Here is a 24,317-nt window from a genome sequence, read left to right on the forward strand (position 1 = left end):
ATTACCTGCTGCAAATGCAGTTCTTAAAACCACTAATTGTTGGCTTCTTTTTGCTGGACATCTTGAGGCGGAAAGTAACTTTTTGATTTTTATTTTTTTTTGTTAGTAGCACTGAAAAAAGTGTTGAGTGCTGTTGAGGCAGTGAGGCAACAGACATGAAAGTAAGTAGAAATTTGAATAAAACACTATTGAGAGAAAAAAATACAGAGAAGCTGACTAAACATCCATGCTGTCTTTGGATAAAAAATGACTGAGAAGGCTCACGAAGCAATGCCCGCATGGGAATTCCCACACATGCTCAGAGCTAAAAGCTCTACTAGCTAAGAGTTGAGTCAATTCAGTGCCACCTGATGATGTTACTCACATGTCATGGCTAATTCATCCTTGTTTATCAACATAATAAAGGATACTCACTCTCTCCCAATTGCATAAGAAAGGTTTTCTATTACTATTGATTTAGCTGCAGTTTGACTTACCTGTGGAGACGCTAACCCCTGGGTGAACGGTGGCAAACTGTTATTCTGATCCATGGTGTATTAATCCTTAGGAAATCTGGAAAATTTCTACAAACTCAGCACAATAGATCCAGACTTCTGAATGATGTATGTTTATTACAGCATTCCCACCATTAGTTGTTCTTTTGCTTTAAAAGAAACATCCAGGGCCATAAAGTAAACTCTGCAGCACAAATAAATTCAAACCTAGAAACAAAACAAAACAAAACATGTTACACAATTACTCAATGGGGGACAGAGAGACATTTGTCCAATAAGGTTAATCTTCAACTATCAAATTTTAGCAGTTTGTTTGGAATGATCCAGGTGAAGGCAGAGAAAAACACAAGCAAGAATGGCAGCCAACATGTTCCTTCCTGTCACCATTCAGAATTAAATCACCACTTTTGCAGTACCCTTCATCAGATCAAACTCTCAAAGTTTACAACACAATATTCCCAGGGAAAAGAGCAGCCTTCTTGGAGTGGAGAATCATCCTAATGGTTCACTGGGCTGTGAAGCCAGAGTGCAAATCCTACTGTTGCTCCTTTTGAGCTTGGGCAAGTCACTTCACCTTCTATTGCCTCAGGTACAAAACTTTGATTGTGAGCCCTCTGACAACAGGGAAATACAGTACCTGAATGTAATCCACTTTGAAGTGCCCGAATAGTGGAATATAAATTCAATAAAAAAATAAAGGTGAATTCCAGCTGCTGTGCCAATACATGGCTCAACAGAATGGCACCAAGTGTTAGAATCAGCCCACACAGCAAGTGTTAGCATGCCACGCTTGCCAAAAAAAAACAAATCAAAACACATTTAAAGAGTTTATTTCACTCATCTACACAACAAATTATTCTCGATAAAAGTTTATTGAACTATTCTTAAAGTAATTAAGAACAAAAAAGTCTTGATTTCATAAATCTTCACAGCCCCACTTCAATATTTGGTGGAAGCCCCTTTTGCAGTAATAGCAGCCATGAGTCATTTTGGATAAGTGTCTATCATCTTTGCAGAGTTGGATGGTTCAGTTTTTGCTTATTCTTCTTGGCAGAAAAGCTCAATCTTTCAGTTTGGCTGGCGATAGTCTAAGAATTGAATTCTTACCACAGATTTTCTATTGGATTCAGTTCTGAGCTTTGACTGGACCTCACAAGGAGATTCACTTTCTTACTGCTGAGCATTGTTGCTTTTGCTTTGTGCTTAGTACCATTATCCTGCCAAATTATGAATCTTTTCCCCAGTCCCAGGACTATGATAGACTCAACAGGTTTTCCTCCAGGATCTGCCTGTAATTTGCACCACCCAGCTTCTCCTCGATCCTCACAAGCTTCCCTGTCCCTGTTACTGAAAAGCATCTCCACAACACAATGCAGTCACCACCATGCTTTTTGGCAAGGATGGCGAAAGCAGGGTGATCCACGTTGGTCTCAGACAACAAAACTTTATCCTACATGGGGGCAATGCTCTCTAAGTGTTACTTTGCAGCACATAATATAGCTTTTTTTTCAGAAGTGGCCACATTTGTCGTGTAATCTTGAAACTGCTGAACAGTCAACATTTTCCCCAGACTCAGCCAGAGACCTCTGCAGTTCCTTTAAAGTAAAAGATCCAGAGGTCTCTGGCTAAAACTAGGGAAAATGCCAGATAGAGACCTCAGCAGATTATTTTAAAGGAACCTTAGGCTTCACATGACCTATGGCTACTGACTTTGGAAGAATGGCCTGATCACAGCACTGTCATGGTGGTGCCAATCTGTTTCCACTTTACAATGATGGACCCCAACAGAGTCCAGAGAAAGATTCAAAATGCAGAGTTGCTTACCTGTAACAGGTGTTCTCCCAGGACAGCAGGCTGTTAGTCCTCACAGATAGAGGATATTATCAGATGGAGCCCAGCACAGGAAACTGACTGGCACACTGAGCATGCCCAGCATGCCACTATCCCCGCAGCCATGCGGGGTCCCCCATCAGTCTCATATCAAAGTGAAAAATGACAAGCAAAAAATAAAATAAACCTCAGATGAACCCAACTCCGTGGGATGGCAGGTGGGTTTCCTGAGGACTAACATCCTGCTGTCCTGGGAGAACACCTGTTACAGGTAAGCAACTCTGCTTTCTCCCAGGACAAGCAGAATGGTAGTCCTCACAGATGGGTGAATACCAAGCTACAGGCTGCCCCCAGAACATACAGGGACAACAGACACCCAATAACATGCAAAAGGCACAACAGGGGTGCTGTTGGCAACAACGGGAGGCAGCATGAACCATACATTGGGCCCTAGGCAGGGAGAGTTGGGTTCTCACACTTGGAACAGGTTATGAAGGACAGACCGGTCGAAGGCGCTATCCTATTGACCACCCTTGTCCAGACAGTAGTGGACTGCGAATGTGTGGAGGGAACTCCACGTCGCGGCCTTGCAGATCTCTGCAATAGGGACCGCACAGAAGTGGGCCACCAATGTTGCCATAGTTCTCACTGAGTGCGCCTTTACTCGGCCTCTGAGCGGAAGGCGCGCTTGCTCATAGCAGAAAGCGATACAGTCCGCCAACCAAATGGACAGGGTCTGCTTGCCCACCACAACCCCAAGCCTATTTTTTTCAAAGGAGACAAAGAGTTGCGTGGACTGCCTGTGAGCCGCAATGCACTCCAGGTAAAAACGCCAGAGCACGTTTGCAGTCCAAGGTGTTCAGAGCCCGCTCACCCTGGTGGGAGTATGGCCTCGGAAAAAGGTGGAGAGCACAAAAGACTCAGATGGAAGTCAGTTACCATCTTAGGCAGGAACTTAGGGTGAGTGCAGACCACACCCTGTCATGGAAGAACCTCGTATAAGGCAGATAGGTCACCAGGGCCTGCAGCTCACTGACCCTGCGGGCAGAAGTAATCGCCACCAGGAAGAAAACCTTCCAGGTGAGGTGTTTAAGCTCACAGGAGCGCATAGGTTCAAACAGAGACTGCATGAGTCATGCTAGCCCCACGTTGAGGTCCCAGGCCACAACAGGAGGACACAGTGGAGATTTCAATTCTAGCAAGCCTCGCATGCAGTGCCCTACTAATGGCTGCACCGAGATTGAAGTGTCACCCACCCCTCGGTGGTAGGCACTGATGGCACTCAGATGTACTCTGATTGAAGTAGTCTGCAACCCTGACTCAGAGACGCCATAGATAGTCCAGAAGCCATGGTGTGGGATAGATGAAAGAGTCAAGACCTTGCTCCGCACACCAGACCAAGAACCTCCTCCACTTCACCTGGTAGGACGTCTGTGTAGAAGGCTTCTGAGAAGCTATCAGGACCTGCGACATGTTCTCTGAAAAGTCGAGGGACTACAACACTAGCCTTTCAACAGCCAGGCCATCCTGCATGATGAGGACGGGAGAAGTGCCCAGGCGTATGGGCTCCTGGACCAACAAGTCGTGCAGGATAGGGAACCAGACTTGTTGCAGCCAATGTGGGGCTATCAAGATCATGGAGCCCCCGTCCTACTGGAGCTTCATAAGGGTCTTGCCTATCAGCAGAAGTGGAGGCTACGCATACAGGAGACCTGCACACCACGATTGGGTGAAGGCATCCAAACCTGGCTCTCTATCCTCTCTGTACAGGGAGTAGAAGCAACTCACCTTGTGGGTTTGAGGGGAGAAGAAGAGATCCACATCTGGTAGACTCCACCTGCAGAAGATGTCAGCCGCCACAAAGGGGTTGAGAAACCACTCGTGGGGATGAAACGTCCGACTTAGGTGGTCCGCCACCACATTTTCCGTCCCTGCTAGGTATCCCTCCCTGGCAGAGCAGATAGGAGCCTGTGCCCCCCTGTTTGTTTACGTACCACATGTCCACTTGGTTGTCAGTCTGTATCAGGACAACCTTGTGGGACAGGCGGTCCTGGAAAGCATACAGGGCATACCTTATTGCCTGTAGCTCCAGGAAATTGATCTGGCATCTCGCCTCAGGCTTCGTCAACACACCCTGCATGCGGAGGCCGTCCACATGTGCACCCCAGCTGATGGTGGAGGAATCAGTGGTAAGGATCACATGAGCAGGAGGGCCTGAAAAGGAAGGCCCTTCCGCAGGTTGGCTTCTTGTTCCCACCACATGAGGGTGTCCCTGAGCTGCCTGGTTAACTAAACCAGCGCAGAGAGCTCCTGAGAGGCCTGGTGCCACCTTCATGGCCAGGCGGGCCATGGGGATGATGTGCACAGACACCGTCATGTGTCCCAGCAGCCGCAAAAGCTGCTGGGACACAGAGGTTGTTTGTCGGTGGTGAATGGACCGAGCTAGCCCCGCAAGAGTTGTCACACGATCACTGGGGAGGAATGCAATGGCCACTGTGATGTCCAGGTACGCCCCAATAAAACTGAGCTGCTGGGACGGTGTCAACTGAGATTTTGGATAATTGATGAGAAAACCCAGCAACTGGAGCACCTTGACTGTCAAGTGCAGGGCCCAAAGGGCTCCCTCCCTTGAGGAACTCCTGACAAGCCAGTCATCCAAGAATGGGAACACATGCACCCCCTTTCGGCGCAGATGTGCCCCCACCACCGCCAAGCACTTGGTGAAGACACAGGGTGCGGAGGCGAGCCCGAAGGTTAGAACCCTGTACTGGAAGTGCCGCTGGCCTACCAAGAAGCGCAGGAATTTCCGATAAGGTGAAAATATGGCGATTTGGACGTAGGTGTCCTTTAAAAAAAATCGGGAGAACAGAGCCAATCCCCCTGATGAAGGGGGGAAATGAAGGTGCCTAATGAAACATCTTGAACCTGTTTAAGGCTTGGAAGTCGAGGATAGGCCAGAGCCCGCCTATTCTCTTTAGAATGAGAAAGTACCTGGAGTAGAACTCCCGGCCCTGCTGGGCCCAGGGAACCAGCTCGACGGCCTTGGCCCGTAATAGGGCCATGAGTTCCAACTCAAGGGCCGTCGCATGATCCACGAGGCCCCACCTCGGCAAGGGAGGAGAGTCCGGTGGAACACCGAGATTTAGGCGGTAGCCCTGTTTCACAATGGTTAACACCCAGCAGTCTGTTGTGATGGGAGCCCAGCAGTCTGTGAACAGACATAGCCGGCCCCCAACTGGTGCCTCGGGATCCCTGGGCACTGGAATCAGGCTGCTTCTCTCTGCACCAGTCAAAACCCCGCCGCAGGGCAGGGTTGAGGCGCTGGCTGGGCCTGAGGCACCTGGGCCAAGCGCAGGGTACTAATACCGGCCGCTGACACCCTTGCCGCTGTCTCAAAGACATCGTAGGCCGCCTGCACTTCATAAGAACATAAGAAATTGCCATGCTGGGTCAGACCAAGGGTCCATCAAGCCCAGCATCCTGTTTCCAACAGAGGCCAAAACCAGGCCACAAGAACCTGGCAATTACCCAAACACTATTAGGTGCTACAACCCAAGAAAGAGATCTAGGTGTCATAGTGGATAACACATTGAAATCGTCGGTTCAGTGTGCTGCGGCAGTCAAAAAAGCAAACAGAATGTTGGGAATTATTAGAAAGGGAATGGTGAATAAAACGGAAAATGTCATAATGCCTCTGTATCGCTCCATGGTGAGACCACACCTTGAATAATGTGTACAGTTCTGGTCGCCACATCTCAAAAAAGATATAATTGCGATGGAGAAGGTACAGAGAAGGGCTACCAAAATGATAAGGGGAATGGAACAGCTTCCCTGCGAGGAAAGACTAAAGAGGTTAGGACTTTTCAGCTTGGAGAAGAGACGACTGAGGGGGGATATGATAGAGGTGTTTAAAATCATGAGAGGTCTAGAACGGGTAGATGTGAATTGGTTATTTACTCTTTCGGATAGTAGAAAGACTAGGGGGCACTCCATAAAGTTAGCATGGGGCACATTTAAAACTAATCGGAGAAAGTTCTTTTTTACTCAACGCACAATTAAACTCTGGAATTTGCTGTGTTTAAAAAAGGATTGGATAAGTTCTTGGAGGAGAAGTCCATTACCTGCTATTAAGTTCACTTAGAGAATAGCCACTGCCATTAGCAACAGTAACATGGAATAGACTTAGTTTTTGGGTACTTGCCAGGTTCTTATGACCTGGATTGGCCACTGTTGGAAACAGGATGCTGGGCTTGATGGACCCTTGGTCTGACCCAGTATGGCATTTTCTTATGTTCTTACTAAGAAGAACCCATGCTACTGATGCAATTAATAGCAGTGGCTATTCCCTAAGTATAATTGATTAATAGCCATTAATGGACTTCTCCTCCAAGAACCTATCCAAACCTTTTTTGAATCCAGCTACACTAACTGCACTAACCACCTCCTCTGGCAACAAATTCCAGAGTTTTATTGTGCACTGAGTGAAAAAGAATTTTCTCCGATTAGTCTTAAATGTGTTACTTGCTAACTTCATGGAATGCCCCCTAGTCCTTCTATTATCATGCTTGCCGGCCTCGAAGCCCTTCTGCATGAAAGATTACAACCCTTCCTGGAGCTGTTGCGGGAGACCTTGAGCAAGCTCCTGGACCTGATTCCAGAGGTTGCGGTCGTACTGATTCATGTACAATTGGTACGCTGCTATATGGGCAACGAGCATCGCCCCCTGGAAGACTCTGCAGCCCAGGGCATCCAAGGCCCTGTGGTCTTTTCCCAGGGGGAGGGGGGGGGCCAGAAAAGTAGGTGCGGGATTGATTAGACTTTATCAGAGCCGACTCCACGTCGATAGACTGGTGCGGGAGCTGGTTCTTTTGGAATCCGGGGGTTTGCTGCACTAAATAAATGGCATCCGTCTTCCAGCTGACCAGGGTGACTGAGCCTGGCTGCTCCCATAGTCGGCGGAGGAGCTCAAGGAGAACTCCATGCACCGGGACATAGACGAATTGGAGGATTTCCAACATTTTATGGTGGGCATCATCTTCAGTAAGCAACTAAAAAGGTATAGCCTCCATCATCACCCTAACAAAGATGGCGAAGGACAAATCCTCCGGGAGCGAACACCTCTCGTCTGGAGGTGAAGGCTCGAACAGGAGATCATCAGACCTCCAAGGAAAACTCAAAGGAATCATCGCCCCAAGGATTGTAAGGAGCCTCCTCCTCACTAGTGACCCACGGTGTCGGGGAGGGAGGCATAAGTCCTGGCCCATCTTGCCACGCAGGCAGCAGGGCACCAAGGGCCTCGGCAGACCCAGCAGTACCCGATGACCTGAGAAAGGGCTCGGGGAAAGACGTCACTGCCCTCTGTGGCAGGCGCATAGCTGCATTCTCCTCCTCCGAGGATCCCGGAATCGGGATGGTATTGGAGATGGGAACTGGTGGCAGATGGGGCCCCGAAGGACTCCCGGGCACCGGCTGCGCCAGCAGGACTCCTAAGAGTACGTCCAGATGCTCCAGCAGGGGCGCCAGCATCGAGGGTGCTAGCTCTGGCATCAGCATGGGGGCTGGCGCCGGTGGTTGTTCGAAATCCCAGAGGGCACAAAGCACCGCCTGCTGTACCATGCCATCCAACTTCTCCTGAAATTCAGGTATAGTGAGAGCAGATAAGGGAGGAGGAGGAGGACAGGGCGTAACCAGAGCCTCCACGGGGATCCGTACCCAGCACCAGAATCGGTGGGGGAACACCCTGGGCCGCTTAAAGGGGGGGGGGCGACCGAGGCCAGTGCCCCTCCGGTACCAGTGCTGGCACTTTGCAGTGACGACTGTCTGTGCCGGTGACAGTGCTTCCCTCTGTGTTCGGCCCAGTCCTTCTCCAGCGCTGAAGTAGATGACCCCGAGGTCTTGCACTTGCTCTAAGCGGGTGAGGGGCGATCCCCCACACCCATTTCTTTGCGGCAGGACACTGAAGGCAACAGCCCGGGTTCACCACAATCACCCTGGCCTGACGTCCCAGGAACTGGAGTCGATAGAGCTGACTGTCGGGAACCAAACAGGTGCTCCATCTTATCCAGATGGGAGCACCGGCTCAAGTGTCATCTGGGCACAACTGGGGCACCGAACATCGGGGGAAGGCCCCAGGTAGAGGACGCAGATGTCATGCGGGTCCATGATCGACAGAGTCCGTGGACACTGGGGGAACTTCCAGAAGCTGGTCACCATCGAAAAAAGTCAGTGTGCGGTTGGTGGCCAGCAGCCACCCAAGGGAAGATGCTTGGGAACAGACCACAACGTGAAAAATGAGCTTACCAAAGCCGGAGGAACAATTTGCGAAGGGGGATCCCAGAGCAGGGAAGAACCGGTGAAAAAGAAGAGCAAGTTTGCTTACCGTAATCTGTGTTTTCCGTAGATAGCAGATGAATTAGCCATGCTGTATGGGTACGTCGTCCGTGCCACTAGGTGGTGGAGCTCTCAAAGTCTAGTAAAATCTTTTAGCTAGGTGCTCCCATCCTCCTATATCCCGACTGGATTACCTCAGGCTCCTAGGTCAGTATCACAGCAAGGTAGGTATACTAGAACTGTCCGGGGAGGTGGGTGGGTCAGCATGGCTAATTCATCTGCTATCTATGGAAAACACTGTTTAGGGTAAGCAAATTTGCTCTTTTCACGTAGTTAAGCAGCTGAATTAGCCATGCTGTATGGGAGTCCCCAGCTGACGTACTGAGCAACCAGGTGTCAGTTAATTACATTTTTTTTTATTTAAATTCATTATTTCTAATTTTTGAACAACATATGTAAATCATTCTATTCAATTAAATCCATTGAAATGTAATTATACATTTTCAACACAGCAAAGAAAGAGACAAAATTATTTCCATTAATTATATGTCAGTAGAAACATCATTGAAACTCAATTTGTATATCCGTAATATCACAATTAGGAATATTAATATAACCATTGGAGGACAGAAATATATGTGTATATAAGGAGATTCTACAGGTAATTATACTCTTTTAGGGCAATTAACAGTTCTACAGCTGATTTAAACATTTTTGCCTTACTCATCATGAGAAAGGGAAAGAGTGTCCACAAATTGACGCAGTTGTTCTACATGGGTAAAAATAAATGTCTCATTTCCCCTCCTTAATATACACAGACATGGGTATCTAAGCAAAAAACGAAAAGCCTAACGAGGTAACTGTCTGATAGCCAGAAAGTCACGTCGCTTATTGCGAGTAATTGGTGCCAAATCAGGATATATTTTAACGTTTTGGCCATGAAAAGATACTGGGAATTTCTGGAAATAAGACTCCATAAGTTTACTTATATCAGATGTTATGAAGGATACTATTAAAGTATCTCTATCTAAAACTTCTAGTGTTGAGTTTTCTAGGAAACTTGTAAGATTTTGCTGGGATTGGAACTATAGTGGCAGAGGCTCTTTTTTTTTTTTTTTTTTAACAAAGAAACATGAATTAATAGAAAGAATATTTATATCAGAAAAACCAAGTACCTCTACTAGGAACCTTTTCAAAAAGACAAAAGGAACTTCTCCAGCTACTTTTGGAAAATTAACTATTCTTACATTCAAGTGCCTGATATTATTCTCAATCATTTCAAGACGCCTTGAACAGGCTAGTTGATCTTTTATCATTGCAGTATTTAAGGTTTGGAGAGACTTTATATTTTTCTCAGCCTCCCCAACTCTGATAACGACCTCATTCGTTTGTTACTGAATACCCTGAAACTGTTGTTGAAAACTAGAGGAAACAGTCAATTTTAGTCTCCATTCTATTTATGGCTGAACTTAAACCATTTACCAAGTCCCATATTGCTCCTAATGTTACCGTTTCTGGCCTTGAAGACATAGGCCGCAGATAGTCTGGCTGTTCGGGGAGGGAGGTTTCCTGATGGTCTCACAGCTATTACCGCCTCATCCTCTGAGGGTCTCAGGATCGGCTTCCTTTGCTGCTCTTTCTCCATCCCAGATCTTTCTCCTTGGTTCTCGAGAACCTCCACGGAACTCCTCTCCTCTGCTCTTTTTTCCTCAGATGCCAGTACGGAGCTTACTCCCTCACGTGTTGTCGCTCCCTCCGCGTCTTCGGTGGGCGACACTGCCGAATCTCCGACTGCGCCACGCTGGGCAGGAGGCAGACGTTGGTCTGGGCTTAGGGAAGCCTTGTCCAGGGGAGCCTCCCGTTCTCCTTCCGAGGAACTACCAACGGATTCACCGGGTCCCTCTTTCGCCAGCTGGGTCATGAAGCGGTCAATATTGAGTTGAAGAAGCGGAGGTAAGGGCTCTGAGGGAAAGACCCTTACTTTCCCTTTTCTTTTGGTAGGCATAGCTCAAAAATTCTTCTATAGGAAATAACAGGAACTCGAGACTTTCAACGCTCCTACTGTGCCGCCATCTTGTCCTTATGCTCTATTTTTTTTTTTTTACTCAATACGATAATAGTGGTGGACAGTTCCTATGAAGGCTGTATTTGTTCGGAATTTTTGCACTTCTGTAGGATAGTCCGTCGCAAAGGATCATCCACCGTCAGTTTGCGTAAACACTGGTGGAATGTGAAAAAGTGTAGCGATGATCATGTCGCCGCTTCACAGATGTCTATAAGAGGCAGTTGATGGACAGAAAGAGAAGCAATCGAGGTTGCCATGTCATGCCCATGATGTGTCTCTAGGGTCGCGGATAGTGTGTGTAACCTTCCATTCTAACTGAATGGATATAATAGGATATATCTGTGGATAAAGTTGTTTTCGTCACTGGACGCCCATGCATGTCTGAAGTGACAAAAGAAGAGTTGTGAGGGTGGACTGGGACAGAGTGCGCCCTCTGTAGTATGCCAGCGCACATCTACAATCAAAGGTATGTGACCTTTGTCTCATTGTCATTTTCAAGAAGGTTTGGGTGGAACGTAGGCAAGGTGATGGCCTGGTCAATGTAGGAAACTGGACATTATCGTTGGTGGAAATTTCGGGCAAGTGCGGAAGGTCACTCTGCCGAAACGAAACCCAAGATAAAGAGGGTAGTGAAGCAATGCCTGTAAGCCATTTGGTCTCCCTGCAGAAGTCAGAGGGACCAGGAACATCCCCTCCATGAGAGATATCAAAGGGGACAAGTGTTCAGGGCTGCAAGGATGAAAGCTTTATCTTTTCGAGAACCAGGTTAATATGCCATGATATCGGTGGTTGTTGTAAGGTGGATGGAGGTACAGTATGCCCTACATGAATCTGTATAATAAGGAATAACATTTATTTATTTATTTATTTAGCGTTTTTCTATACCGGCATTCGTGATTAGAAACCACATCATGCCGGTTTACATGCAACAAGGGGTGAGAACAAAAAACGGAACATAAACAAGTGCAAAGAGATCAAAAGTTACATTACAACAAAGGTCTTAAAACTGGGAAGAGAATTAAAATAAGAGAGCCGAGCAGTTAGGATTACATTATTTACATTATATTGCGAAGTCTCTTGTGAAATTTGCTATCATTTAGTTCGGATCTGGGAAGGCTTGTTTAAATAGCCAAGTCTTAAGCCTTTTTCTAAAAGTCGGTAGGCATGGTTCTTGTCTCAGATCCGGAGGGATAGAATTCCATAATGAAGGACCGGCTGTGGAAAAGGCTCGGTCTCTGAAAGTTAAGTAGTGAGTGGTTTTGGTTTGAGGAACGCAGAGTGATCCTCTGTAGGCTTCTCTGATGGGTCTAGTGGATGTGTGTTGTCTAAGTGGTATTTGTAAATCGAGCGTTGCTTGGTGATGTATAGCCTTGTGGATAATAGTGATGGATTTGTGGATGATTCTAAAGTGTATAGGCAACCAGTGCAGGTTCTTGAGAGTGGGGGAAATGTGATCTCTTCTCCTGGTGTTGGTCAGAATTCTCGCAGCTGTGTTCTGGAGCATCTGAAGGGGTTTGATGGAAGCGGAAGGGAGACCTAGTAAGATAGAATTGCAATAGTCTATCTTAGAAAAGATAACTGCTTGAAGGACCGTTCTGAAGTCTCGCACGTGAAGGAGCGGTTTGATTATTTTAAGAACCTGGAGTTTATAGAATCCGTCTTTAGTAGTTTGTTTGATGAAGGATTTTAAGTTAAGATGGTTGTCGATAATTATTCCTAAGTCCCTTGTTTGGGTGGTAGGTGGGTTGGTTGGAAGACACAGAGATGGGTTGCTGTTTTCTGGTGAAATATGAAATAGGCCCTTCCTCTAGATGAATGAGATAAGCTGTTATGGCGCTTACAGGAACTCACAGCGAGGGTCATAATGTTCCTACTGTATTCTAAATGGAGGCAGGACAAAAGGCGGTCAGGTGGGCAAGTCAAGGGGCCACACCCGTTGATGAACATCCGGAAGCGTAGCAGAACAACCCTCCTGGCACTTGAATGTGATGGATAGTTCTCCTGCGGATAGGAGAAAACGCTGGTGAGGGAGGCCATGCATCTCAGTGCCATAAGGAGTAGGGAGGAGTGGAGAGGATGTTCCCGCGTCCCAGGGAAGAAGCCATTAGCTGGCGCTCAGGAGAACTGGGTTGCGGTTTGAAGCCGCCGCAGATGACTGTACCCTGGGCGCCATGGTCATGCTGGCGTCATAGGAAACAGATCCGCTTTTTTTTTTTTTTTTTTTTTTTTTTAACTGCGATTATGGCAGATTCTCTAGTCTTTTATGCATCTCTGGAGTGCTCGAGAGATGATTGGTATTTGAGGCAATGCATAAAATGTGTATTGCGATCCATTGACGAGAAAGGCGTCTGGAGTCTAAATAAGGTCAGAGAAAAAAAAACGACCAAAGTTTTCACCTTTACTGGTGCACAGTGATGCAAGAGATGCACTGTGGTGAAACCTTTTAGTGAAAAGATTTCTTGTTGAATTTGTTCATTCTGGAGTTGTAAATTCCTGGCAGATAAGTCAATTGAAGTGAGATGGATATTCGGTAAGCGAGATCCAGTATTTGAAGTGGTTCTTTGCAGAGGTTCCATGAAGAGACTATCTTTCTTGCCAAACACGAACATTGGAAGTTGAGTTCCGTGTGAATCCTGACCATCTTTCCCTTGTAGGGGATCCTGGAAAGTCAGACGGGAATGTGTGACCACTGCGAGCTCTGGGAGGTTCATGTGTTGATTAAGGCGATAGAGCTTGTGTCTTCAAACCCTTTATATGCTGTGGTGAGTATTATGTTATACCGCAGGGAACGGAGGAAGGGAAAAGACCGTTGATATGGCAATGGAAGGAGCCACCATTGTGAGTGAGCCTCCCTAAGCTCCCGCTCGTCCAGTTCCTGAAAAATTTGTTCTTGCAAGGGATGTGAGTGGACAAATATGGAGAAAAATGAAGTCCACTAGTGCTTGAGGCCACATTGCAGGCGGCGGATATGTAGGCACGGATGCGGAACTACGTAGTCGGCTGCTTAACATGCTCCAGAACAGTTAGGGCCTGGCGAGCTGACACTGAAGTACTGTGAAGTAGAGTTGGAGACCATGTGGAGAGGGTTAATGCTCTCCGGTAAGGGAGGAAATCTTGTGGTTAACTTCGCGATGTAGGCTCCCATGAAGTGCAGGCTGAATAGACTGCAATGTTGACCTTTTTTTTTTTTTGTATTGGATCAGGAATCCTAGGTTGTCTAGGTCAGAATCGGTTGCCAAGATCACCTCTTAGTAGCGAGGGAGTGGACGGCACTAGAAGTCAAGCGACCAGAGAGGGAAATAATTATTTCTGACAACAAACGGTGTGTCACTACCACCACCCAGTATTTGGTGAGACCCTGGGAAAGAAGGTAGGACGAATGGGAGAATCTAGTAAGGACAGAATGGTTGTCCACCTGGAAACAGAGGTAACACCAGGAACTGGGATGCATGGATATGCAAACATACACCTGTTTCAAAGGCAGTGCAATTCTCGGGATGAAGGACAGAAGAATGGACTTAAGAGAAGTCATTCTGCAGTATTATTATTTAGTAGTGTATACATTTTTTTTTAAATGATGTTTGCAAAAGGTAAAGTGGATTATAGAGAAGACTCATTGATCCAATGTATTGCGACATCAGATTGAGAAAGAAGTGGATAAACTTCATCCCAGAGGTGATGATAGCAGCCTTGGAGGTTGAGGATTCATAGATGCCGTGGCTGTTGAGGCGTCACAGTATTCTGATAAAGGGTTGATCAGTTTGGTGCCACTACCAAAAGTCATTTATTAAGTAATGGGTTTTTTTTTTTGGGGGGGGGGGGTATGATCCTCGGTAGAGACAGAGGGTGATCATTAATGCCCTGGCCAAGATAGCCGTGGAGGAGATGTTATGAAAGGGAGCGCTGGTTTATCATTGCTAATCCTTGTGTCCACATCAGTGCACTGAGCACTGAATAAAGTGTCAGGACGACACAGCAAACATGCCTAGTTGTCATGAGACATCTGATCCCATTGCGGCAGCCCGTAATCCTAGAAGGCAGCTGGCTGCCTCGGTATCTTTGGAAATCTGAAAAAGATCTCAACCTCGGAAATGAAGTCCAGGAGGTGCCTTACCTCTTTGAGGTCAAGGCATTGAGGCACGGCTTGTTGAATTTGTGGGCCTTTTGGATCCTGGAGGTGCAATACGTCTGCATCGCCGGCTCAATTCTCACGGAGTGCCGTGGAAGGTGAATGGTAGCATAGCAAGATAAAGATTCTTTTTTTTTTTTTTTTTTGATATCTCAAGTGAAGTGAGAAATGTTGTGAATCAAGAAAGGAGTTTGTCGGGAAAAATCTCCAGCACAACTGCCGAGTGGGAGGTATGGCAGGAGTACCGGTTCAGTAGAGCCAGAAAAAAAAACAAAAAAAAAACTCCAGGCTGTGCATCAGCCTCCCACGCAGAAGTAGAATCCTCCTGGTGGTCCTGATAGCACTTGACCGACCTTGACGGATTGTGGAGTTGGCAAAAGTCCCTTTTTTTTTTTTGGTACACTTGCAGGACCTCATGTGGCCTGAGGCTCATGCTGTGGCCGGGCACAACAGTGCCATGCATTTGCTACCTGGACCGATGGTCTGGCGTGTCCGGTGCCCGCGTCTTGGCCCTGGAGTGCCCTGTGCGCCTGGTGCCCATGGCAATGTGCCGACATGGCCAACATGTAGTGTTGAGCAGCGCTTTTTATTTTATCTTTTTTTTTTTTAGTTTGTTATAAATGGGCTATGTGTGCCAAACGGCAAGGCCACAGGTCATCAGCATTGCTGTCCTGGCGCAACATGACATCCCGGCTTGCTTGCGCTCGAATCCATGAGCCGGTGGTCACGCTGAATGTCGGCACCTGCGTCTATCTCTCTGTGCTTGGGCACCCGCGTTGATGTGTCGGCGCGCACATCAACATTTCGCGTGCCGACTCTTGGGTGCTCTCGAGGTTTCGGTGTCCCCGTCGACGCTATGGTGCTCCGACGCCTGTGTCGAGGCTTCTGTGCTCTGGCGCTCCCGTCAACGCCCCATTGACATCCCGGCGCCTGGTAATACGGTTCGGCGCTTCACGATCTCGCTGACTTCAGTTCTTCGGCACCTGTGTATGACTCACATTGTTGACGTGCCGGCCCTCCGACGCACACATGGACGCACCGGTCCTCCAGTTCCACCGCACTGATTGATTTTGTTTGTTTTTTTTTTTTCTTGGCCTCAGATTCGAGAGGTGGCGCGCATCTTGAGGCTTTGGCGCTGCGGCCGAGACCAGGTCATCCCGGTGTGCCGATTTTATCTTGGCGCTCTTTCTTCCATCAGCTGGTAAGTGAAACAACGGCTGCAAAGCACCCCTCCCCCAGTCTCTACTCTGTGCCAGCCTGGGTAAACCGGGGGGTAACTGAGGAGACGAAGTTAAGGCATCAAGTCGGTTTGGGGGGGTGGGAGGGGGGGAAGGTAGTGCCCCGAGATGCTGAACAATCTCGTGAGAGCAGCTTTGAGGAATTTTTTTTTCCCATTTTCATGACTTGTGTTTATCTTCATCTTCTTAGTTAAGAGGTTTTTATATAGAAATATAACTGTTTTAAGTATAATAAGGATAAATAGAGAGCTCCGCGCACTGTGTTACGCGGAAAAATTTAGACTGAAGAGCCTGAGGTAATCCAGTCGGGATATAGGAGGATGGGAGCACCTAGTTAAAAGATTTTACTAGACTTTGAGAGCTCCACCAGCTTGTGGCACGGAGGACGTACCCATACAGTATGGCTAATTCAGCTGCTTATCTACGTGAAAACACTTTCTTCCTTTTAAGAAAGAAAACTGAAGAGCTCCAAAACCCATGAGGAATCGCACCGTGAAAAAAAGGAGACTGAAGGGGGACCCCACGTGGCTGCGGGGATAGTGGCATGCTGGGCAAGCTCAGTGTGCCAGTCAAAGTTTCTAGAAACTTTGGCAGTTTTCTGTGCCGGGCTCTATCTGATAATGTCACCCATCTGTGAGGACTACCATCCTGCTTGTTCTGGGAGAAACACAAATTTTCTTATAGCCTTCCCCCAATCAGTACCTTTAAGTAAAGTTATCCCAGAGTTTTTTCAGCAGCTCCTTGTTAGCATATTTTGACCTTTGCCTCAAATTCACTTCATAAAACAAACAGCTTGATTATTCATCTAGGAATATTAAAATCAGCTCAGTTACTGTGACAGGACATAGGTGAGCTCCAACTTATTACGGGTCTTGTTAAGGTAATTTTTTAAACCAAAGCTAATTTGGGTTTGCTATGACTAAGGGTGCAAAGACTTATGTAATCAAAGTTTGTTTTTTTAAACCGCTAAGTCAATACCGGAAAACCAGCTACTGGACTGAGGCGCTCTAAGAAAAGGATCCATAAGTTATCACCTCAAGAAAACTCGACTGAGGGAAGGACCCATAAGGTATCACAACAGGAGAACAGGGCAGATCAATTTTCTTCATTTCTCCTTTATACATATATTTTTTTAAGTAATCCCCAGTAGGGAGATGCCCATCCACCTTCTGCTGGAGACAGACAATACTGGTGGGCTGATGCCAGTGCAGGGGTATATATATACACACCGTGACGTCAGCTTTGCTCCATCTCCATCTGCTGGTAGAGGTGCATAACCCACTGGTGTAGATTAACCTGTCTGAATGCTAAGAAATGTTTAATATTGACAAATCTTCTCATTTAAAATGCATGTAAGCATACCACCTATTACTAATATATACTTTGTGAAGAAAATGATTGATGGATCCCAGCAAGAACAGAATCCCCCCAACAACATAGGGGTTGATCTAACAGCATTTCTTGAATCTTCTACAGTGGAGCAAGTAGAGTTCCGTGGAACAGTACGGCATTTGTTTTCTCTGGGGATCGTGATTTAGTATTAAAGAGTTTTCTCCGTAATAGAGAAAAGCTGTTTTTCGAGGAGAAAATTAGAATTTACCCTGATATTGCAAGAAATACACAGCAGCGTAGAAAGCAAATGTTACAGATGTGTCAAGAAGCTAGACAACTAGGAGCAAAAATAACAATAAGATATCCTTGCAAATGTTTAATGTATATCAATAATAAATATGTGTATTATGATCCTACACACTTGCGATCCTTTATAGATAATTATGGAACTGAGAGAGCTGAATCCTAGAGTAAGGGCAATATGGATGTGCACCTCTCTCTTTTTGATTTCTTTTGACATAGTATTTGGAATGTAATGCTCTTTATAACGTCTGGATCTCCCACATATGTACCTTAACGAATTTATTTATGATTACAAGAGGGTGATTTGAAATCCTTATTGGCATTGATGTATAATTTATATGTTTTTCTTTATTGCTCTTGTGGAAATTTGAAGTAAGGATGGATATAATTGTATTGTATGTTTAAAAAAGTTTGTTACTCTTGTAAATTATGGAAAAAGATTAATAAACATTAAATTGAAAAAAAAAATGTAAGCATAATGAACTGACAAAATATGAAAAATGCTAAAAAGGGTAAAGCCAATGCATGTCGTAGATATTTAGCTATTATATGGCCACCTACTCATGAAAACTGGCTGTGAAAATCAATTTTTATGGTCACTAGATCCCTGTCACACTATCCCCTGCAACAGTTGTAAACAGTAACAAAGGGCTCTTCTGCCAAAATAAAGTTTCTCTGAATTTCATGACATTACCAGCATCCTCTAATGGCAGGCAAAAGTTAAATATTTCAAACTAATTAACTGTTGATTAATCAACATCAGTTTATTTATATTCCATCTTACCCCTTCCCAGAAGTAAAAAAACAAAATATGTATCAATCAGGAAAAGGCAAGATCCTAGCTTACAAGACAAGGAGTAGAATCAGCATTTCATAAGCATTTTTGTTACAACAATAAGGATATTTTGTAATCCTAAATATCACGAAATTCTTAAACATACTACATAATAAAAGAAAAGTAATAGTTTAAATGTACGTTGCATACATTAATTCTACAGTGGAAAAAATTAAAATCAAATTCAAGCCTTAAACCATTAAACTAAGACCCATTTAGACTACAGTTGTATCTTAGTTTGAAGGAATTCATCACAACAAAGTAAGCATACAGAAAACAAACCAAAGAAAGAATGTCAACAAAAGCCATGTTTCCTACAATGAAACATCTTCAAGGACAACAGCTGGCAGAGCTGTCTGTATATATTTCAGGAGGTGTGAGGAATTCAGCTGTAACTGCTCATATCAGACCAAAGTCTCCCACTTACAAGAGCTAAAAGACAGAAAACAGAAGAGAGTAGGATTAAATGGGCAATTTTCTCAGTGGAAGAGAGTGGGCAGTGGAGTGCCTCAGGGATCTGTATTGGGACCCTTACTTTTCAATATATTTATAAATGATCTGGAAGGAAATAAGACGAGTGAGATAATCAAATTTGCAGATGATACAAAATTGTTCAGAGTAGTTAAATCACAAGCAGATTGTGATAAATTGCAGGAAGACCTTGCGAGACTGGAAAATTGGGCATCAAAATGGCAGATGAAATTTAATGTGGATAAGTGCAAGGTGATGCATATAGGGAAAAATAACCCATGCTAGTTCAGGGGTCAGGAACCTATGGCTCGCGAGCCAGATGTGGCTCTTTTGATGGCTGCATCTGGCTCGCAGACAAATCTTTAATAAAAAAAGTAAAAAATCTAACAAAAGCCCCCACCCTCCTGACCCCCCAAGACCTGCCAAAAGTCCCTGGTGGTCCAGCGGGGGTCCAGGAGCAGTCCGGGAGCGATCTCCTGGACTTGGGCTGTCGGTTGCCAGTAGTCAAAATGGCACCGACTGCCCTTTGCCCTCACTATGTCACTGGGGTCGACCAATGGCAGCGGTAGCCCCTATGACATAGTAAGAGCAAAGGGCAGTCGGCTGCCAGTAATCAAAATGGCCGTTCCTGGACCCCCGCTGGACCACCAGGGACTTTTGGCAGGTCTTGGGGGGGGGGGGTCAGGAGGGTGGGGGGTTGTAGTAAATTAATTTGGCAGGTCTTGGGGGGCATCAGGAGAGTAGGGGGTTATAGTAAATTCATTTGGTAGGTCTTGAGGGGGGGGTCAGGAGGGTGGGGGGGTTGTAGTTAGTATGGCTCTCACGGAATTACATTTTAAAATATGTGGCGTTCATGGCTCTCAGCCAAAAAGGTTCCCAACCCCTGCTATAGTTACACTGTTGGGTTCCATATTAGGTGCTACAACCCAAGAAAGATCTAGGCGTCATAGTGGATAACACATTGAAATCGGTTCAGTGTGCTGCTGCAGTCAAAAAAGCAAACAGAATGTTCGGAATTATTAGAAAGGGAATGGTGAATAAAACGGAAAATGTCATAATGCCTCTGTATCGCTCCATGGTGAGATCACACCTTGAATACTGTGTACAATTCTGGTCGCCGCATCTCAAAAAAAGATATAATTGCGATGGAGAAGGGCTACCAAAATGATAAGGGGAATGGAACAGCTCCCCTATGAGGAAAGACTAAAGAGATTATGACTTTACAGCTGGAGAAGAGGCGGCTGAGGGGGGATATGATAGAGGTGTTTAAAATCATGAGATGTCTAGAACAGGTAGATGTGAATCGGTTATTTACTCTTTCGGATAATAAAGACTAGGGGGCACTCCATGAAGTTAGCATGTGGCACATTTAAAACTAATCGGAGAAAGTTCTTTTTTACTCAATGCACAATTAAACTCTGGAATTTGTTGCCAGAGGATGTGGTTAGTGCAGTTAGTATAGCTGTGTTTAAAAAAGGATTGGATAAGTTCTGGGAGGAGAAGTCCATTACCTGCTATTAATTAAGTTGACTTAGAAAATAGCCACTGCTATTACTAGCAACGGTAACATAGAATAGACTTAGTTTTTGGGTACTTGCCAGGTTCTTATGGCCTGGATTGGCCACTGTTGGAAACAGGATGCTGGGCTTGATGGACCCTTGGTCTGACCCAGTATGGCATGTTCTTATATAGGTCAACAAATAGATCTGAGCTTATACACTTTTTTAGACTAATTTAATATATTTGCCACTAGTTTCTGAGGCAAATTCCACTATTCTAACTGACAAATGTTATAAAATTACCTTTCCTTAGTGAAGGTAAAAATGAGTGGAGTTAAGATGGAGGAAAAGTACATATGGTGATTTCATTTTAAAATCCTTATGCATTCTTTGCACCCACTTCAAAACAATATTGCCAGATTGTATTTAACACACAGTATGGCTATTTATTGTATTTGACACACAGTAGGGCTATTTTTTTCCTGTTGTATAGGAAAAAATTTGTGTGTACATTGGGCTACATCCTCGGCCCATGAAGCATGCACTATCATTTCACTGGAGGAAGCAGCAGAGCCAGCACAGATGTATTTTCTGTAGGAAGCAGGAGGTGCTTGCAGGAGGGGTAGCTGTTTCACCCACTTCAGTTGTCACTGGCCTGCTTTCTTTATGGAGCTCCTACAAGCCCCCCAAACCTGCCGAAACTACTGCCACTGAATTCCTTCCTCTAACCTACCTCAAAAACCTGACAGAAATAGTCAAGACAGCCTGAGGATTACCCTGCTGAAGAACAGGGAGAGACAAAATAGCACTTAAGACAGAAGGGGAAAAAGAGGGGGTAGGGAATAAGAGGAGGAAGCAAGAGGTTTGGGGGAGAAGATAAAGGAAATTGAATACCTTGGGAAGGGGATAGACAGGTGGTCTGGTGAGGGATACGGGTGCTTGGTCGAATGTGAGGGGAGCTGGGGTAGAGAAGGAAGCGTGAGCGAAGAGTACAAGGAAGAAAAAGTGGGGAATGAAGAGTGTGGGGGCAAGAGGCATGCATGAAGAGGTAGTGGGTGGCAGAGAGACAGGAGGAAGGGGTGGGAAGGAGAGAGGGAAAGGTGGTATGTGGAGTGAGGTGCTTTCCAGGCCAAATGCTGGGGGAGCACATTGCTTTGCTTTTTTGATCAAATACTGGGAGGCGCATTATCTCCCATCCCGGGCTATGTATGTGCAAACCCTTCCCCCTCACCTTTGGGAATGCCTTTGCTTATTGTAGATAAACTTATGCACATAGAAGCCATATACATGTTTACTTATCTGCATAATGGAAGCATGTGCATAATTTTCCTCAAAAACTATACAACTACATTAGCATGTATGGACAGTTTTGGTGGAATAATATTTAAAGGGAAAAGCAGTGTATACTTTCTCTTTGAAAACTGGTGTAATGTCTCTGGTTAACTGCTTTTAAATGTATGTGGCTGTTAAAAAAAATCCTTATGGGAGTCATTTTGTAATTACAATTTTTTTTTATTTTTGACACAGTTTATATAAACAGGTTTATTTGGATATGTTGCCATACTATAAATACACCACAAGTTTATATGTTTTATTACAGAAATAAATTGTATTTTCAATAATTATTGTATGTAGCCTTTATTTGGTCTTTTGAAAAATGAGCTACTTTTTGGCTTGGGATTATGCTTGTCCTGGATTACTTGAGCTTCTTTTGGGTTACAATTTGTCTTATTTTAGGATATAAACCCCATTTAAAATCTGGCAACACTACTTCAAAGCCAGTCAGCATTTTCCAAGAGAAACTCCACTTGCAGGCCCACATATGTCTTACAACAGCCCTTATAAACAGAAATAAATGCATAGTAACACAAAAGGGCTTAATTAGCACACCAAATATAAAGTATAATTTGATAAAAGGGTTTGATCAACAGTAAATTCTTATCAGGATCAAATGCAATAACGAGTTTTTCACCAATTTGCGACCGGAGGAAATGCTTAGTACAATTAACACTTAAGACCCTTAAGTCACATAACTAATTCACCTGTCTTTCATTACATCTCAATCCCGAATACAATCAGAACACTGCCTCCCAATTTTGCTCTACTAGCAACAGCCTCTCATCAAGGGTACCGAGAGTATCCTGGGGCGAGAGACCAACACAACACTATATAGGAAAATAGCCGCTAACTAGGAAAGGTGCCACTATGTAGTGACCCCTTCCTGTGGTATAATACTTTTACTGCATATCTAATGTCTCTCTCTGAGAAGTTGTCCAGCAGAGTAACCGACCGACTCCATTTCTCTTCTCCAAAATAGGCTACTATAGTCCTGGTTTTATTCCTCTGACCGCAAAGAACTATCATTCCGACTTCCCCTATCAAAGACAGAAACAGACGTCCATGCATAAGGCTCTAAAAATACCAAGCTGGTTAGCACCGCTGCGGCCTTCTCCGTGAACTTTGAGAATACTGGAATCAGGATACTCCCTGAAGCGGTTCTTCGGAGCTTTACACCTCAAAAACCTCTCGCCCTCCGCTTCAAATCACAAGCGCGACTCTCGTGACCCCCGAGGATGAGAAAAAGAAGACGGAATCCTACAAACCCGTTACAGTGCGAGCCACCTCTTTCCCCCAAGTGCTCTCGGGAATGGGTAAAGAACCAGCCAGCGCCCAAAGAGAGATATAGCGAGTGAGGAGCCGCAGTGCGAAGGGGAACCCCAAGTCGCCTGCGAACTCTCGCCCATCCGGGCTGTCCTCGCGCTTCTTTCGTTGTTGCTGTTCAGGGAAGGAAAAAGAGCCCACGCGCGCACAAGCATCACTTTACCTGTGTAACAGGAGATAAGGGGCGGGGCAGAACTGCAACCGAGACAGCGCGGGAGACCGTGGGTGCGTCACTTCCGCCCTACAAGACCCGTTTACTTCCTCCTTCCGTTCTAATTGTGGAGGGGTGTAATGTTGTCTGGCAAGATTTGGGCTATCTGTGGATAGAGAGAATAGACGAATTTTTGAGTCACAAGAGTTATGTTCAAAGGGAGTTTTCCTTCACCCCCATCCAGTGTTATTTTAGAGGGCTCACCTCTCCTTCCAAAACATGCGAAGCCTCAGATGGAAATACACTACCTTTCTTCAGGTTTTCTGAGGGACCACTTGAGCTGCTAATTTTTTATCTCTTTAAAAATCTAATAATGTAATCCGTGGCTTATTATGCTGAGTTGGGTCCCGAGAGAGGAGCATTATGAGTACTCAGGCCTGTTGTTAGTGGGCCCAAGATGCCCACAGTGTTCCGCTCTCCCGACCCAAATTCTTGCTTCAGTTGCCTTCTCTTGTTTAATGAGCGGCAGGTAGCATTGCCAGAATTTTTTAAGTGGTTTAAAGATGAAATTATATTTTCCTTACGCACTGGGAACATAATGGATAGGGATACCTCAGTTAAACAGGATGAGGCCCGGAAAGGATGAAAAATATTTCTGGACGTTTGTAAATGTAGAGGCCGTGTTTCTGACAGGCACCATGGCTCTACATCTGTTTTCCCATGTAGTATGGGTCTGGATTAAATATCGTTGAGACAAAATTTCCCAGCAGCCATCTGTGGCCATAACTAGCCGTATCAAACTACTGGAAAATGGGGCAAGATATAGCTGGACTTTGAGTAAAACATCACATTTGGTAGCCCAGTGGTGACATAGAAATAGTTCTGCTATTTTTGGGAATAGTATGTCATTTCTAACCAGACTATCCAATGGTTTGTAGGACCTAGATGAAACATTTGATGAAGGTAAATTATCCTAATG

The 24,317-nt window shown here is 45.4% G+C and overlaps 1 protein-coding gene across 3 annotated transcripts in view; it reads right to left on the bottom strand.

Moving 5' to 3' along the window:
* The window catches only part of TBP (TATA-box binding protein), a 247,487-nt gene extending 224,062 nt beyond the window's left edge, over positions 1-23,425 (bottom strand). For 2 of the 3 annotated variants that reach the window (XM_029594205.1, XM_029594208.1), the window contains exons 1-2: positions 23,130-23,344; positions 477-701 (exon numbers count right to left, since the gene is read on the bottom strand). In XM_029594205.1, the coding sequence (XP_029450065.1) occupies positions 477-530 (54 nt within the window). In that variant the 5' untranslated portion in view covers positions 531-701; positions 23,130-23,344. The other variant, XM_029594207.1, reaches the window with a different exon arrangement.
* Between the last annotated feature and the right edge of the window lie 892 nt (positions 23,426-24,317).

This window comes from Rhinatrema bivittatum, chromosome 3 (genome assembly GCF_901001135.1).
Source record: "Rhinatrema bivittatum chromosome 3, aRhiBiv1.1, whole genome shotgun sequence".
Taxonomy (NCBI): domain Eukaryota; kingdom Metazoa; phylum Chordata; class Amphibia; order Gymnophiona; family Rhinatrematidae; genus Rhinatrema; species Rhinatrema bivittatum.